General features: G+C 42.6%; 1 protein-coding gene across 1 annotated transcript in view; it reads right to left on the bottom strand.

Moving 5' to 3' along the window:
• Positions 1 to 7,525: 7,525 nt before the first annotated feature.
• The window catches only part of ARFGEF2 (ADP ribosylation factor guanine nucleotide exchange factor 2), a 58,941-nt gene continuing 47,790 nt past the window's right edge, over positions 7,526 to 18,676 (bottom strand). Inside the window, 7 exon segments of the mRNA XM_015410921.1 lie at positions 7,526 to 9,140; positions 11,542 to 11,659; positions 13,229 to 13,367; positions 14,695 to 14,863; positions 17,021 to 17,151; positions 18,281 to 18,395; positions 18,656 to 18,675. Of these exon segments, the coding sequence (XP_015266407.1) occupies positions 8,964 to 9,140; positions 11,542 to 11,659; positions 13,229 to 13,367; positions 14,695 to 14,863; positions 17,021 to 17,151; positions 18,281 to 18,395; positions 18,656 to 18,675 (869 nt within the window). The 3' untranslated portion in view covers positions 7,526 to 8,963.

Raw genomic sequence — 18,676 nt, 5'->3', positions numbered from 1 at the left:
GGGGGGGGTCGTCGTCCCTCTGGGAAAGGAGGACCTGTAAAGGGTGAATTGGAGCGCGGCTCCCATTCCCGGCGCCCTCCTTGGACACTTCCTCCCCGGCCACTTCCTCTCCTTGTCAGCGGCGGGCTGCGATGTCCTCCTTTTTCCTTTCCTCCCCCCCCTCCCGCTTTCCTTTTTGGGGGGATGATGGGGGGGGGGGGTGTCGTCGTCCCTCTGGGAAAGGAGGACCTGTAAAGGGTGAATTGGAGTGCGGCTCCCATTCCCGGTGCCCTCCTTGGACACTTCCTCCCCCGCAACTTCCTCTCCTTGTCAGCGGCGCGTTGCGATGTCGGTGATCAAACTTGGGTGTAAATAGCGCCTTTTCTCTCTCCTCCACCCTAACTTAGCCTCAGTGTGCTTAATTTCTGCATGGCAAAACTTTCTTGTGGCTTATTTTGCAATACAGAAGAGGCCCTTTTATGTGAAAGTATATTAGCCTTGTTAGGTTGTTGTAATACAATGCAAGCTGCACTTTTAAGGGGGTGGGCAGAATTTCTCTCTGCCCTTAAAGATAACGGCTTGGGCTGGTAAACTGAACTGGTAAAGTTAGTACAACAACATTAGTTAACGCCCCCCCTTGCCTTGTTCCAGCGCCGCCTGTGCCGCACCCCCACACCCCGCGCATGGTCCCCGGCGGTCCAGGGGAGGGGCTTCCCTCGGCACCACCTCTCCTCCGGCTGGCTCTCCCTTCCTCCCGTCTCGCCTAGAGCGCAGGACAACCTCGGGCCGGCCCTGGTTGCAGCTGCCGCCGAGAACAGTGATGGTGGCCATAACTTATTAAAGAGCCCCTCCCGAGAGCTGGGGGAGCCAGAATGACCTCTCACGTGTGATGTCGCAGTGGCAACACCGCTGGGACATCATACGCGAGAGGTAGAATTTGCCCCTACAAGTCCAAGGCCACCACCCCGGGGCTCAGGGAGGCAAGGGAACGTTTAGCCTCACATGCGGGCGTCGCAGCTGCCGCCGAGAACAGAGAAGGCGGCCATAACTTTTTAAAGAGCTCCCATCAAGAACTGGGGGGACGGATATCACACGCGAGAGGGGCGGGGTACCTATCCTATGAGGAAAGTCTTTTCTCACTTTAGAAAAAAGACAACCAGGGGGGATATGATAGAGGTTTATAAAATGATGCATGGACAGTGGATAGAGAACTTCCTGCTCCCTCTCCCATAAGAACTCAAACTCGGGAACAACAATAAGTCAATGGTCAATTCATTATGGACAAAACAAAATACTTCTTACTCAATGAGAAATTGTGGGATTTGCAGCCAATGGATGCAGCGTTCCCTCTAAGCTGAGTTCACAGTTTTTTAGCCTCCGGCTCACACATTTTTGTCTTAGCTCAGAAAGGATGGCTCCAGAGCAAACTAATTTATATAGTAGCCAAATCACTTGCTCACAACTTTAATGCCAGTAGCTCACAAAGTAGAATTTTTGCTCACAAGACTCCACAGCTTAGAGGGAGCATTGAAGTGACCACTGGCATTTTTCTTTTTTGGCAACCCTGTAAGACTTTCAAGGCAAGATACATTCAGAGGTGGTTTGCCATTGCCTGCCTCTGCATATTGACCCTAGTATTCCTTGGTAGTCTCCCATCCAAATACTAACCAGGGCTGACGCTGCTTGGCTCCCAAGATCAGGCTAGCTTGGGCTATCCTGGTTGGGGGAACAAATAACACAGGAAACTCATGATGAGACTCATAGTGGAGAGGCCCATCAACAGTTATGGCCATTTTTACTAAAGGGAACCTTCACATCAGAATGTGATGAAAATGAGGAGGCAACAATGTTCTTTTAACCCTGCAAGGCAACTGGTTGGTAAATTATGTGACTATGTAACTGTAATGTACTCCGCCATGAAGCTTCGCTCCTCATGAACAATAGCCGAGCGGATCCTAGCCTGCACCTATCAGAGGGCCAGGTCCGCAGCCGAGAGCCTATGGGACTCTCGGCTACTGTATATAGCCTATAGGGAAGTAGGGGGGGTGTTTTGGTGGTGGGTTTTCTGAGCATATAAACCGGCCTGCGAGCCGGCGTACTTTGTCTTGTTCCATCCGAATAAAAGTACTTGCTGAAATCACTCAACGCTTCTCAGTACTTTTCAGTAACCCATGCAGTTTTGTAGTTGTTAACAGCATACAGGGATCAGGCACGCCTGCTTTTGCCAATAGGTGGTGTGGCAATTAACTCCCTTTCCCCCCTTCTATACTTAGTTAATGAGCATGCTCAGTGCTTGTAGCCTTCCCTAAAGGAGGCTGGGTATTCCCAGTAGCCAGCAGTTCAGTCTGGCCCAGAAAGAGGCAACATCTTGGGGAGAGGCCTATATAGACTTTGCTGTGTTAAGGCCTGCCTTGAATTATTGCAGGTAAATGCTGTTAACCAATGTAATTATTACAGATTCTTTTAAACAAAGGTGAAGTTACTTTTTGGGAAGTTATTAAATGTTGGTTTGGGACTATTAAGATACTTAATAGTAATTTCATATGATTGTGAAAATATGTAATTTTATAGTTATTGATCCTTTTAAACATCTTCCTTAGTATTCTGTTTGTTAATGCAACGAGCAGTTCAGCCTGGCCCAGAAAGAGGCAACATCTTGGGGAGAGGCCTATATAGACTTTGCTGTGTTAAGGCCTGCCTTGAATTATTACAGGTAAATCCCGGAGTCAACTGAGAAGAGCTGCAGCCTCCCAAGTACAGCCTGGAAACCTCATATGCTGTTCCAATATCAGTGAGCTTACAACATATGGACCTACAATATATGTATTATCTATGTGCTTAGTATTTTTTCTGTTCTGTGCATTCTTGTAGATGCTGAAGGTATCTGTACTCAGTAATATCCTGAAGATTCAGTGCTATGAAGTAACAGCAACCAACCAGAAGTGAATGAGGATTTATATGAAAACCTCCATGTTTTGTTTATATAAAGAGTTTATTTTAAATGTTAAAGTGCATTGGTTGTATTGCCTCTCTTATGTCTGAGTTTAAGTACATGTGTAGTAACAGCAGTTACATATTCTTGATAACCATAGGTGGGAGTTCTGCTGTCAAAACCGACTGAACCTGCCCACTCTCCCTGCAGATATTAGGACCTTAGTGGGTTACAACTAGGTTGCTGAATTAGATGGAACACTTTTCAGGTCTAATTCAGTAGGGCTCTTCTATGGCCTTACCTACTTTACAGGGCGGTTATGAAGATAAAAGGGAGAAAGAACTGTGTATGCTACCTCAAGTTCCTTGAAGGGGAAGAGCAATAAATATATATTGGGGGATTAAAAACTTCCAAAATGATAAAAGCAGCACCAGTAGCTTTAAGCAACAGATTTCCTCAGTGTCTGTTTCTAGGCAACCACAGCATTCCAAAGCTTGGTTCTGTGAGTAAAAGGGAGAAGGGGGCAGGGCTCTTTTCAGACCAATTTTGGCCTTTGAGGGGGGACATCTTGGGGCCAGGCCTGACTAGGGTTGCCAGCTCCAGGGTGGGAAATTACTGGAGAGTTTGTAGTGGAGTGAGGAGGACAAACCTTTGTCCAGTGTTTAGTTGTGATTCTGGGATATCTCCAGGTCCCACCTGGAGGTTGGCAACCCTAGGCCTGGCAGCAATCTCTGGGTGACTGATACCACCCGACCTGCATCATTCAACTAGGCCTGGCTGTTTTCTACTGTTCAACAGCAGCTACCCTATGAAAGCCAGTGCGGTATAGCAGTTAGACCTTCAGAGTAGGATTCGGGAGAGCAAGATTCCAATCCCCATCTTGCTGTTCAAACTCACTCAATCTACTGAGCTGATTTGGTCCCCACTGTGGAGAAAGGTGGGATATGAATGTAGTAAATAATATAGCTCAAGATAGGAGGCAACTAGATGGTAGGTTGGTGAATGGTTGAGGAGACAATGAGGCAGAGGTAAAGGGAGAAAATATGGGGGTTGCCGGGGGGAGGGAAAGATGAAATACTGTGGGGAGGGGGATACAGGGGAAAGTGACAGTGAAGGAACCACAGGTTCTTGAGGGTCCCCTACCATGCAAGTGGCCCTGGCCCTGTGGCTTCCACCAAGCTGCTGGGCCCTGGTTTCTAGGTAGAGGCTGCCAGGGGTGGTGAGGGGGATAGCTTAAGACAAAGGGGCAGATAAAAGGCAGGATGGCTGTTGTATGGGAAAGAGATAGGGTTGCCAACTCCATGTTCGGAAATTCCTAGAGATTTTGGGGGTAGAGCCTGCAGATGGTGGGGTATGAGGAGGAGAGGGACCTCAGAAGGTTATCATGCCATAGACTCCATCCTCCAAAGCAGCCATTTCCTCCACAGGAACGAGGGTACTTGGTGAGAGAGGTGGTGTTTAGCTGTTCAGGGCAAAGATCTGGAAGACGGTTTCACTTCCATATGTATTACACACCTCATTATGTGAGATACCACACCTTTTGCGCCTATCTGTTTTGTGGCAGTGCATCAACTCATACTTAGTCCCTTCACAGATGCAAACATGTGGCATGGTTCAGACGTAACAACATACCATGGTTTGCTGCTGAGTGAACAAGCCTCAAAGAGCTTTAGGTTCTCCAACTACTCCAACCCCTTTCTTTCATATGCAATGATAAAATTAATTACTTTTGAATCTGAAAACCCAAACAGTGGCTTGCATTTGGTTTGATCTTGGTTTGTAAAGAAAATGCATAACATAGTTTGCCAGTCCCGTTGAAATGGCAAACTATAGTTTGTTGCAAACCTGAAAATAACAAAAGCCACATGAGATGATTCATATGAGCAAGCCTGAAGCACTCGCAAGATTTACTGCTACATCTGAACTGTGCCTCTGTTTTCCTTCACAGTGCCACCATCAAACTGGATGCAAACAAATTGTTTACGTAAGCTTTAAATCACTATATCTAAAAACTGAAATTTGTTTTTAAACTTTATTTACCACCTGATTAAAGCATGGAATACAACAGTATTATACATATTTTATGTAAAAAAACTTTACATCGCTTTTCATATTATATAATTATTCTGCTATTCTCTCAAAAATGTATACATCCATCGGGCAAGGAATGCTTTTCATTAACTTAATGATATTAAATGCACTTCATAATAGAAGATCTCTTAAGAAAAAGTAGCTCATAACTCATTTTAGGCATTATATAGATAAAACATACATTTGCACAAAGTATATTTTATTTAAAGTTGCAAAGATATTCTGGACAAAATGTCGAGACATTTAGGGAATTGCACCTCTCACAGATCACTATTTTGTTTGCTTCAAAGGCCATGGATCATCACATTGCATCATTTGGTTAATTCTAAAGTATTCAGGGGCAAAATTTTCCTGGCCACTTACAGTGGCTTACATTAACTTCAGCAGTGACCAAACTGCCTTTATAAAATGCAGCGTACAAACTATTTCACCTAATCTGACTCCATCCATGTTTATTAAAACTAAGCCAGCTTATGTGCAAATATGCAGGCTTAAGACATCTGTGGCCTGTATAGTCCTGGTGTGAAGTCATGTTACCAAATTTTTGCTAAAGGAACTATACTGGGCATTTGTTCCATGTTTTAGAATTTGCATAAACACTCTCTTCCAGATGGGGCGTAAAAGAAGATAAATGCTACCTGCTCCATTACATAATAATGCAGGAATCAGAATTAAAGTCATTTTAATGGCTTCTCTCATCAACAGGTTCACCCTCTTCTTTCTTACCTGTTTCATGTAGGTTGCTACTTCAGTACTGACAGAATGAAACATCTACATGTAGGTCTGCACATTTTGTAACACTGGATTTTACATACCCATTTGTAGCATGGCTTTCTGTAACCGGAACTTGTGAATATTTATTTAAGATATAAAAGAAAGTACAGTGGCCCACTGCAGTAATATTGCAATGATGGTTAAGAGATCAGGAACAGACTGTAGGTTTCTGTGCTCCTCTTTTCTCTGGTAGAAATTTCTTCCCTTTTCTGCTTCAATCATGCACTGCCACTAACAATGGTAGCATTAACTAGGGTACACATCTTCGATTCATGGTTTAAAGCAGATTTGCCAACCAGGGTTAGGAGAAAGCCTATTAATTTCCTCATGATTAACCACAGTGTAAATGCAGTCTTTAATCATGATCATACCTGTCAAGGAAGGAAAGAGAGAGAGGAGATGGCCCTAGAAAGGGCAAAAGGGCACCTGCGTTCCATGTGAGCTCATGGCTTGCTCTTGATCTCTTAGCCATGATTACATGGGCATTGTAAGGGCAGCAGATGGAATTTCTGGGGGAAATACATGTCATTGTTATGACTGTCCATGGAGCTTGGTGTTGCCAAAGAGAAAAGGGGGGGGGGAATAGAGTATACTGGAGAAACAGCCACTGCAAGAACACATTCAGACATTACATATACTACTGCATCACTCTCTACAAATCTAATACACACACAAACTCTCAAAAACATCTGGAATAAGGCTGTTATGGAGCCTCTTCCCATCCCATGATAACACACATGGTAATCTAGAATTTATTTTCCAAGTATCTTTAAAATTCAGCCATTTGAAGATGCAAGTGTTGACTGCTAAACATAGTTTCCTAAGGAAATAAAGTCATTTAACTCTCAGTCTTTCAAAAGGCTCTATGTTTTATGATCAGAATATTCTACATATAAGCAAACATCTCATATATCTATAAAGCTTCACAGTACTTTACGTTGCAAAGATTTGGAAGATACTGTTTGAATCCCATATGTATTGCACTTCTCATTCAAATTTTGAAAGATCAGTTGTAATGCTGCCATGGTTCCTAAAGTGAATCAAATGAATGCAAATTTGAATAGGTGATGTTTGACAAATAGGGATGGGACCAAGCTACATTCGTAATACACATTAATAGAAGAACTATAACAGTGAAAAATAAATAAATAGTCCAATTACAAGAAAAATGCAAAGCAAGATAAAGAATTTTTAAAAACCAATAAAAAAATAAATGATTTCTTGCAGTACTTTTTGAAATGCCTCTTTAAATTGCAAAACATAAGTCTTAATTGCTTTTCATGCAGAAGAAGGTTAAACTTTTTGCCTGTAACTAAGTGTTACCATGATCCTTTTCTTATAAATCAGCTGTAGTTTTGCCACCATAATTTACATGGGACAAAATGCTGCACTTGTCATGTAAAATTCTTTGGTAAAGAAATTAAAACTTAGAAACAGTTTTCACTCATCCTATTAATGACCAAAAACAAAAGAAATGTAAAACACAAACTGCTTGGTTATAAACAAAAATTAAGTTGACAGAAAGAGAGAGCACCAGTATATATCATAAAATAAAACCAACCAACAATTCTGGTCCTCCAGGATCAAACACCTTGGCCTCCAATGCTAAATTCATTTTAACTTGGAAGCCACCATCTTGAAAAGATTTTTGTTTAGAATTACAGTTCATGACACCCCCTCCCCCCCACTTTAATATTCTTACAGTTCTCATTTGCAGATATGAGAGGCATAAAATATAATTGATAATACTTTTGCAATTGCATTTTAATACACTTGGACAGAATCCATTTTCTTCTTCCCCTCTCATACAAATAATATACATGGGTGCTAGCCTGCCATACCTTACAAAACTACTATTGCCTTCAGTGGGTCAAGAATGCTAAAATGTGGCCTTACAAAAGAAAACAAAAAATCCTGCAGCCACAAAAGTCAGAACTGCATTGATAAAATTCCAAATTTACCTCCTATTGCCCACAGACGTTCGTTGCAAGTACATGTGCACTTATATTAATTAATCAGGTGGTCCCAAAAGGAACCAGATTTTTCTCCCTCATACCACCATTGATAATCAGTACTAACCAAGCAATCAAACAACCCTCTCTCTCAGTTCCACAGTAAAAATACAATATATCTTGACACACCTTAAAGATAGCCTGCGTCTACCCAAATGATAATCTAGGTACTATTCAAAAAAGGAAAAGGGTTGATCAACCAGTATAAATTTTAATTCATTCCATGTGCACTTCAGAGATTTAAAGTTTCATTTTACCATTTGCTCCATATTATTAAATATAAAAAAATCAGGACTTCCAAAACTCTCAACAGTCTTGCCCACTCAAATCATCAGAGATTTCAAACTGGATCAAGAGGCTGTGATAATGGTCTTGTGCTGGGTTTTTTTGGGGGGTGTCATATTTCCTTTGTAACAGTATCTCTTCACAAATGACTTCGCTGAAGTTGGAGACCACAGTGTAGATTCTTTCCCGGTATCAAGGTGTGGTGGAAAAAGAACTATCAGCTACAAGCCAATCCAATATTGGCTACCTGTGCACCACCATACTACATGTATTCTGTAACATACAGCTAGATGGCAATATAGATGGGTGCAGATAAAGACCGCTTGGGAGTTTTGCTGGCTCAGACGAGCCAAGGACCCTCTTGCTATGTGTTTACAGAAGAGACCATGCCAAACCATTTGAGAAAAGGGACCCAGTTTAAAATTGGATGCACAACAACGAGGAAAGGAGAAATATTCCAGCATGATTTTTCCAATGATCTTCACTCCCTTCTTAACTATTAATATATTTGCTAGCATCACAAGCCTATATGCATATATTAACTATTATCTGTGGGAATTAGTTTCCATTCATTAATCAATTCCAGCAGATTAAGGGGAATTCGCTGGAAGGCATTAAAAGAGGGAACCATTGCAAACAGATTTGAAGAGACAAAGCTTAGTGATAGGAATGACTTGACATTTACTGCATTAAATTGTGAAAATGCTAACAGCTATTTTTATAGGGCAGCCAGAATGACAAGGTTTCCTTCAGAAATACCAGCTTGATCAGTTTAACCCTGCGGCCCTCAAGGTTTCTCTTCTTTTTCTTCAGACAGACCTCCTAGTTATTCATTTCTCTCCTCCTGCCATCATTCTTTAAATAGAATTTGGGAAAGAGCAGCCACGGAGCTACCATGCAAGCGAATGGGTCCCAGTTGTCCGTAACTGTTCTTCGGGAATCCAGATTTTGAACACTACACCGATACGCAGGAAGAACTTCCGCAGCACGGCTCGGAGCTCTGGGATCAGGTCAAACTGCATGATTTCACATAGATAGGGGTAATATGTTGAAGCGTGAGCTTGAAACTTGGGAGGAAAAAGAAGAAAGGGGAACAATTAGTGACCTTACAAAAGCAAGAAAAAGGGAAAAGTTAACTTCTATTATCTTAGTTGTTACTTAAGATTGTGGCATAGCAATATTCTGGTATGCTGCACTGAACTGTCAACAAGTCTTGGGTCCATCACTAAGCCTATTCACTAGTTTCTTATGAGACCAAGATCCATCTAGTGCAGATCTGCTAACAGGCAACCTGTGAGCCAGATCTATCTCCTTTTCTTTATGTATTTACTTTATAGTCAGCCTTTCTTGCTGAGGCTCAAAGCAGATTACAAGATATAGAACAGTGCAGTCAGACCACTTAAGACAACCAATGAACAATGCAATTGGGCTAGAATTACAGAATAAGAGAATAATGTAAACAACAAAGATACAATATAAACAATAGGGAGTGGATCACAAACTACAGGACGGTGCTGTAGTTAGTAGTGCCTACAATAGTCATTCCATAGACTACAGTCTTCTCATTATAAGGCACCCTCGCTTTTGCATATTCTGTGGAATGACAGAGATGTAAGCTGCTTTTGTTAAAAACTTCCACTCCTGTCTTTGAGACGGGTATGAAGTGGCCAAAGCACCCCTGACTGCACACACTTCACACCTGTTGGCCATCCGATGGTCTAAAGAATGAATTTTCATATTATCTCAACATTTAGTTATATATGAATGGTTTAAGAACAGCTTCTCACAAGCAAGTGGCCATTTGCAACCTCTTAAAGAATTCAACCTTCACATCTCAATATATTTAATTTAGGGGTTGGTAATGGTGGCTCAGAGGTTAAGACGCTGAGTTGCAGACCGGAAGGCCGGTAGCTTGGCAGTTCGAGACCCAAGTGCCGCTGGACGGAGTGAGCTCCTGTCTGGCCCCAGCTCCTGTCAGCCTAGCAGTTCAAAAGCAAGAAATTGCAAGTAGATAAATAGGTACCACTGTGGTGGGAAGGTAACAGCATTCCGTCCACCTCGGCATCTAGTCATGTCAGCCACATGACCACGGAGAAGTCTTCAGACAGCGCTGGCTCTTAGACTTGGAAACGGAGATGAGCACTGGCCCCTAGAGCTGGATTCGGCTGGCTTTCGAGCAAGGGAAACCTTTAGCTAATGCAGTGTGGTTGTCATCATGAATCTCTTTTTATAGGAACAAAAGTGATTTATTTTGTTCAGCCTCACACTAGACCTTGGAAGCAGGCAACTGCTATTCCAACTTTTCACACAGAAAGTTAAAGGAAAAGACTGCCTGGGTTCCATGCAGTTGGGATGGAGTTGCCCTGGATCTACACTTGAGGCTCTAAATAGTCTGACCCAGGTAACTTTGATCAGTGCTGGTACAGTGACTGAATGGGTTGGCCAGCTTCTATAGTTTTGTGAGTTTCTCTTTGGGGCTTTGAGGAAATCCCAGCAGCCAGAAAGAGTCCTGAGCCTAACTTACCTCTTGTAGTGCTTTCTTGCACGTGATTCTGACTACGAGGCAGAAGGCTGCTTGTCTTGTATAACTTCATATACATCATATACTTCTAAACCCATTTAGAATCAGAAGCCACCACAGAGACTTTATAGTCATGTGAATTCCTTATTGGATCTCAGTTCTCAAGTGCAGGCCTCCCCAATGCCATTTTCCCAATCCATAACAGCCCCCGGGAGGAGCTGATATTTGCCCTACTGGTGTCTGTACATATACTGATGGGCTACACATGTGGTTGCCAGTGGCCCAAGTAACACCCCACGACTCCTGTTTCAGGTCACGAAAACGGCCCAGTGGAAAGCAAGAGCTCCCATCCCTTTCATGCTGCAGTCCCAATCCAGATCAGGCCCCCACACGCTTGAGAAATGAGTCCCCGTGGGAACTTATAGCTGATATCGGACTTTAACTCCCCATGGTGGTAATGTGTCAAAGGCTTCAACATCTTGGGACAGCTCCACAGCTCCCTCTTCCCAACCTCACTGTCGGGCTTATATTGCCTCAGGTTATCTTTCCTTTAATCTCCTTTTTGTTCTATCCAAAGCTTGCTCACTGGTCATGACATGTGGTTAATAAAAACTTAGCTCTTGGAACCCAAACCAATGTTAAAGTATGTGCAAGATTACTAAATTATAACAATTCTAAGCATATGAATTGCTTACTCATAGGCTGCCTGCACGGAATCTAGCCACTGCTAGTCCTCCATCTTTGATCTGTATACATACTCTTCTCTGTGCATTATGTGAAATTAGAATCCTTTTGTTTAATCCAAAGGTAATTAAAAAGCCAGGCGGTAAAATTATCTTGTATCTTGTCTGGTACTACCAGAAAGACTGAATGAACCAAGGAGAGGAGAGGAGAGGAGGGAGAGGAGTCTTTTGTACAATTTTGTCTCTTACCATTTCATTTCTTACCTTTTCATCACTGACTTTAAGTGTTTTCGTTAAAAGCAGCAATAAAAGATTAGTCCAGGCCTCTCTGTGGCTTTCTGAGTTCACAGTAATAAAATAGGCCAATGCTTCACTGCATACACTAGAGGAAGATTCACATAAAAAAGAAAAGTAAGCAAATAGCCTAGAAAGGTTTCCTACCTACCCTCCATTCCAATCAAGTGATGCATGTGGGTTTAGATCGATGCAGTTTAATGGAAAGAGGAAAACAACTCCCAACTGTTTTTTGTAAACATTCACTATTTAACATAATGTTGCCTTTTAAAAAATCCTACTGCTGAAGACTCTACTGAGATGCAAGTATTGTCACTGACTCAATAAAGGTTAGACAGTGTCATCGATGCAACGAACATGAAATTGAGTCAACTTCAGAGGACGGCGGAAGACAGGAGGGCCTGGCGGGAGATGATCCATGGGGTCGCGAAGAGTCGGACTCGACTGTGCGACTGAACAACAACAATAAAGGAGTGATTTTCTTCATCTGGCACACAAAAGGCTGTCATTGTTCTACTGAACAATGCAAGAAGTAATTATATCTGGGTTTTATTATTTTCCAAAGGAAATAGCCATTTTCTATTTCTTTATCCCAGGAGTTTTTGCTACAAATTGAAGCCCGTTTAGCATCTAGCGCCATCAAATCTAATTAACTCTGCAACATTTCCTACATTTAATTTTAGACTTGGGGCGTTTCCATCATGCCCTGAAATCTCTCTCTCTTCTTCCCTCCTTTTTCCTTTTGAACATCCAACCTGATGAATTCTGGAGAACCTTGCAAGCTTTCTCTCTAGTTGTGACATTTGAGGTTGGTTAATAAAAAGGCATTTTGTAGGGTCTGTTTTGGGTTTTTCCCCCCTCTAATGGACCAACATGGGGACCTGTGATCATTGTCCTACCTGGATAATTCTAACAGGCCAAAATTTCCCTTTTCCATCTCCAAACAACTTTGCCTATCACACTGGAAATTAAGCCTAACAGTGGCACACACTGAAATCAGGGTCGATGGCCTCTTGTAAGAGTAGTATGGGGGAACTAAACATCCTAAGCTATGAGCGCCTATGGCCACCCTGAACACGCTCAATCTCTTTTTTTTTGGTAAACAAATTTTATTTTTCTCAGGAATACAACATGTAAGATTAAATCATTTCATTCTATCAATTGTCTACCCCATTCCCAGTTCCTCCCCTCCCTCCAATGTCTTCCCACAATGCTTCCACCCCTGCTCCAAATTACTTCATATCATCAACAATATCAGTTTCTTCTCATACAATCTAAAGATAACATCATTTGACTTAATATTGATCTAAACATATTAAGTTTTGTTTCACATCCCAGTTCTTTTCCAGATATATTTTAAAGTCACTCCATTCTTGGGAACACGCTCAATCTCATCTGATCTCGGAAGCTAAGCAGGGTCGGGCCTGGTTAGTACTTGGATGGGATACCTATGTGCACACCCAAGCGTCACATCCACTAGCTTCAACAGAAGCGTTCAATCGGCATCCTTATCCCTTTCCATGTCTTGACTGTGTTGCTATAGTGAAATGAATAGAAGGGTCTAGAGAAAAGAAATCTGTATAGGCATTGGAATCCTGCAGCTGTAAGCAACCACCAGCTTGTATCCCAATGCCACAAGGGAGGAAATAATTCTTACTTCAGAAGTCTCTCTTGTATAGCATCCCAGGAATCTCTGCGGTTTTCATCAACATACATTCGGAAAAGGATTCTCAAGCAACAAGCCAGACTGCTGGTCTCTTGTTTTAAAAGATTGGGTTTCGATTTTCCCTTGAATCCTAGAAAAGCCAAGGACAGTACAAAGAATTAGCTGACAAAGGCATAATTAAGGCAAAACCAATTTCATATCTAAAAGAAGTAATAGCCTAGTTATGGAGCCCAAAGGGTCTGAGATCTGGTTCTTAAAGATTTAGAGGTTGACCTGTTATTGAAAGATCTAGCCACTATCAGCACTGCAAGGCTTAAAAACCAGGAGCCCTGGAAGTCAGACATCATGGCTTAGATCCTACAGCCAAGTTCCACACACGCTTCGCTCTGGCCACCTCGCAGTTCATTTCATTCTGCAGCGAATACTTCTGTTTGTGCAAGATCAGTGGTTTTCAGTAAGCCTGGCACAAATGGAAGTGGAACAGCAGTGGAAGCAAGCTGAGATGTGGCCAGACCAAAGCAAATGTGGGATGTAGACACAGGATCTGAATCACTAGGACAGCTGGTCATAGAGAGTAATTACAAAGCCTGAAAATCAATGAGCAGAACCACCATGGGGAAAAACTCTCATAGCCAAGACTCAAGAATTCAAGGTGATGGGGCTCAGTAGGTGGAAGAAGCTCAACATCAATAAATGGAATTTTCCAGGCTGCATACAGACCCATAACTTGGGAACATATGGCAGCCCAAATGCCCTTTTTAAACTGGAAAAGCCACTTTTGGGTGGGATGACTGATATAAGAAATGGTTGTAGCCAGTACAGGAGGAAGATGTCTAACTCTTTAGCAGTCCACAGCTCCTCTGACTCAAATCACCCGCAAGCATTTTTTCTACCCTGCAAAGTTTCAGGCAATTTGACAGGACAAATCCCATCGGTAGCCAGGAAAGTAAAGTGTCCCTGTCATTTTACTGCCTCACAGTTCTGGTCACTCCCTTCCTGAAGTGGCTTTTCCAGTTTAAAACACGTATGGGAAATGGGTAGTTGGCCCAAAGCTGGGAGTCACAAAGCTTGGTTCAGGGCTTAAATGAAAACTGTATATCCTGTAGATTACAGAGAAATATGCCTTGAGGGACAACCACATTCCCAAAGTCTACAAAACTGGCTCTACCACCTTAATGCTTCATTTCCCTGGAATCAAATCTGCAGAATTCTTCAGTGATGCAAGCAGTATGAGCAGCTATTGCATACAATGATCACTACACCAGTGATGTAAGTTTGCAGAACATTCTAAATTATATATTTAACAAGAAAACCAAAGAAATGATTCCATGTCATTAGATGAATATCCCCCGCCCCCCAGTTTAAAATTTCAATCGGTATAACCCATAAGATCATGATGCAGGGAAACTTGAAAGGCATTTTATATCCATTGTACTTGACACTTTTTATGTGCTTACCAGCTCTCCACAGGACAGTCCGTTGTTCATAATTTGAGTTAAAAGCTTTTGAGAATGAATGAGACTCTTGCAGACAGTCCAGCAACTTGAAAAGATGTTGCGAAGACATGTATTTGTACATTCCTTGATCTTCAGTGTCAATGTGGATGTCTGAGTCTAGGGTGTCCCTCTAAAGAAGAAAATCCAGTTACGGGAAGCCTTGTCTGAAAGCCTAAGTGTTCTACAATCCAAATGTTTTCCCCGGTTTGCACAGAGGTGGTCTTAGTGGGGCCCAAGCAAAACTTAAGGATGGGCAGCATGGGTGGGGGATCGGTTGTACGGTAATGGGAGTCACCACCACCCTACAGCTCATCACTCTCTCCCTATGCCTGAGTCTCAGGCAGCACAGGGGATCAGTGGTGACTACATGGTGGTGGTGGGGCTCACAGTATATTGGTGGGGCCCCAAGTGCAGGACCTGGGGCATCTGCCCTGTATTCCCCTGTATGAGACCACCAATTGTATTTGTAAATGCACTGTGAAAGCACTGGGAGCCCACACACAACCAGAATCAGAGAAGCACATCCTAAAGATTCTGTCTAGGTGATTCTGTGTGACACAATCAGTGAAAGTCCAGATGTTATGCTGAAGCACAATGGATTCAGAAACATGGTGCCTTGATCTGAATGTGCATTCTCTCCTCCATGCCATGAGAAGAGCAACACACACAGACACAAATAGCAGTTGCTACACTGAAGGAAAATATAGAACACAATCTCAGTCATCATTAATATTTTGTTAATTATAATATTTAGATTTACATTCTACTTTCACATACACTGGATTGGATCCAGCCAGCTTTTCCACTCAATCTCGCCCAATTCCCCTCCTTACCAAAGGTCCCTGTTCCATATGGCTTTTGTCCATGCAGGTCATATGATCTGCAGAATAGCCATTCTTGTGTTCAAAGGGGAACCCTTTCTTCCTTTTTCAAGAGCCAAAAACCTGTTTGGATCCAACCCGTTACTTGTTGTAATCTTTACGGCAACCATGCAAAGTCAGTCAGTATTATCACTCTCATTACTGTAGACCGGGCAATGAGGTCAAGAAAGGATTACATGCCTAAGTGTACCTAGTAGTTATATGGCAGAAGTGATATTTAAATCAGAGACTTTCTTCGTCTGTTAGCCATTATGCTACTCCCACTCCCAGTACAAATGTAGTTTTACCATGAGAGGCCTATCCATTTTAACAGCAAGTTTTGCAAATTTTTCCTCCAGCCTGGAAAAAAAAGGGCAAGTATCCGTTTCAGACTTATCCTTCCTAATCACTGTCTGTTCTGACTTTAGATTCAGGTGGGTAGCCATGTTGGTCTGAAGCAGAAGAACAAAGTTTGAGCCCAGTGGCACCTTTAAGACCAACAAAGTTTAATTCTGGGTATAAGCTTTCGTGTGCATGCAGAATTCAACTTTGTTGGTCTTAAAGGTGCCACTGGACTCAGACTTCGTTCTATTCTAACTTTAGTACAATTAGTAACTTGCAATACATAGTTTAAGAAAAACTTGCTTAGTTTTAGTTTAGTTTAGGAGCTGCGGTGGCTCAAGTGGTAAAGACGCTGAACTGCAGGCTGTGGAAGGTCAGTACTTCAGCAGTTCGAGACCCGGGTGCCGCATGATGGAGTGAGCTCCCGTCTCTAGTTCCAGCTCCTGCCAACCTAGCAGTTCGAAAGCAAGAAACTGCAAGTAGATAAATAGGTACCACTTCAGTGGGAAGGTAACAGCATTCCGTGCGCCTTGGTGTTTAGTCATGCCAGCCACATGACCACGGAAACGTCTTCAGACAGCGCTGGCTCTTCGGCTTTGAAACGGAGATGAGCACCGCAACCCTAGAGTTGGATTCGACTGGCTTTCGAGCAAGGGAACCTTTACCTTTACCTTTTAATACATAGTTTAAGAAAAACGTGCTTAGGTCAGTGGCTATGCCCTTCTGCACAGCTAGCGTGGAGTGCTACAACCATTAAGAGGAACTAAGTCATTGTTTCAGGGAGACCTCAAATACTAAACATAAGACCCTTCCTCTTTTCTTCCCATCAGCCATAAAAGGTAAAGGTAAAGGTTCCCTTGCTTGAAAGCCAGTCGAATCCGACTCTAGGGTTGCGGTGCTCATCTCCGTTTCAAAGCCGAAGAGCCAGCGCTGTCTGAAGACATTTCCGTGGTCATGTGGCCGGCATGACTAAACACCAAGGTGCACGGAACGCTGTTCCCATCGGCCATACCAGGAAGCAAATGCTAACACATCAGCAAACATACAAGATGTTGTGAACTAGTAATATATGAGAGGTTTCTCACCTGAGCAGCAGCCATATGCTCGGCATCTTCCTTCTTGCTAGTTGCTGGGTAAAATACTATGTTGTCAATGGTCTGAATCAGTTCCAGTTGCACAACACATTTGATGAGGAGGCTGGCAAAAAGTTTCTGGTCTGGGAAAATTATCAGTGCGCTGGCTTTTAGTCCAAAAGCAATTTCAGCTTGTTAACAAAGATCAGCAAATGTAGGCACATAAGCCACTTTGACCCCAAAGCCCCCAGACCATTTCTTTCACAAGCATGCAGTGTATGACATCCTCTACAAACAGCAATCTAATTCCCATCTAATGCCACCCTAAACGTCTACCCTACTCTTGGTGACAGTGTCATTTTTGTGAGCACTTCATGAAAGAATACATTCTCTCTTGTAGTTAAAAATAGCAAAACCCACCCCCAAACACAAAATTGCATGCCCTAGCTAGCAAGCTTTTTTTGTTATAGCTACCTCGGGGATTGTATTCCAAATCTCAGTTTTAGGGTGAATAAATCAGTTGACATTAATTGAGCTAAAAAAGAGGGAATTAGAAAACATGACTGGGCTATTGAATGTTTACTTACGAATCTACTTAAAGCATACGCACAGGGATTCAAGTGGGTGTGGACTGATACTATGGGCATGGATCCTATAAACCATGACCAGATCAGAGTCCACAGAAAGGATCTTCACCACCTTCCACTTCTCACTTGAGTCCCTCAAGGTCCAGCATCTAAAAGCCATGCCTGAGAATCATAGGGCCCTTCAAAATGAATTGGGATGTGGTGCAGGACGCAACTGACCCCCTTGCCCCCCAGAATGTGAGCTCTTGCTCTATTCATGAAGGGGCTCACACAAGAGGAGAGGGCAACTTCTCCCACTTCCCATCTCTCATTCTTAATCCCATACTATTCTAAATGTTCTCTTGACTACCAGGAGCAGCTTTTGGATGGACTTAGGGAGCGCTAGACGGAGACGGCAAAGTTCTCTTCTGTGAATCGTTCATAGGATTTGAGTCAAAGTTTCCAAGCCTCTTGTCCTGAGTTACAAATCAGACAACAAGTATCCTGGCAAGGTGGCATTACAGTGGGTGCCGGGAGCTGAGTATGTGAAGTGTACGTATGTACTTTCAAAGGCCAGGAGAGCTCCATAGCATCATGGTGTAGGCCACTAGGACCTCTTCTTAGGTCACTAGAGTGGGGAAGCCTAAATGAAGATCGAGTCATTTTCACAAATGCAGGTGGTGAGGAAGCTGAAGTGCAGACTTACTTGAATAAGGGCCACTTTTCCAACTTTCGTCTGTGGGATTCGAAAATTGGCTCTGTCCTCTTTCGGAAGCATTTTTATCAATACTGCTTAAAGACTGGCGATCCAGGTCCACATCCTAGAAATAAACAGAATCTACATTTATGTTTGTTTCATATATTAATTACAACACCTTGTTTCTTTAGTCACTATACAAATTACTTCTACTACCATTAATTTGAAGGGTTTTTTAAATCTTTTCCTTTAAGACTTTACAATGATGATAGATACCCATGAATAGAGGAATTCTATTAATACTTCTATCCTTAACTTTTCCTAGTCACAGAGGTATTTATTTTGCACTCTTTTCCCCAGTGGGGATAAAGTCAGAGCACTTACCAAGTGCTTTTCAGATGAATA

This window comes from Gekko japonicus, unplaced genomic scaffold (genome assembly GCF_001447785.1).
Source record: "Gekko japonicus isolate JY-2015 unplaced genomic scaffold, Gekko_japonicus_V1.1 scaffold125, whole genome shotgun sequence".
NCBI classification, from domain to species: domain Eukaryota; kingdom Metazoa; phylum Chordata; class Lepidosauria; order Squamata; family Gekkonidae; genus Gekko; species Gekko japonicus.
The sequence above is the reverse complement of the archived record's forward strand: the minus strand, read 5'-3'. Positions and strand labels throughout refer to the sequence as shown.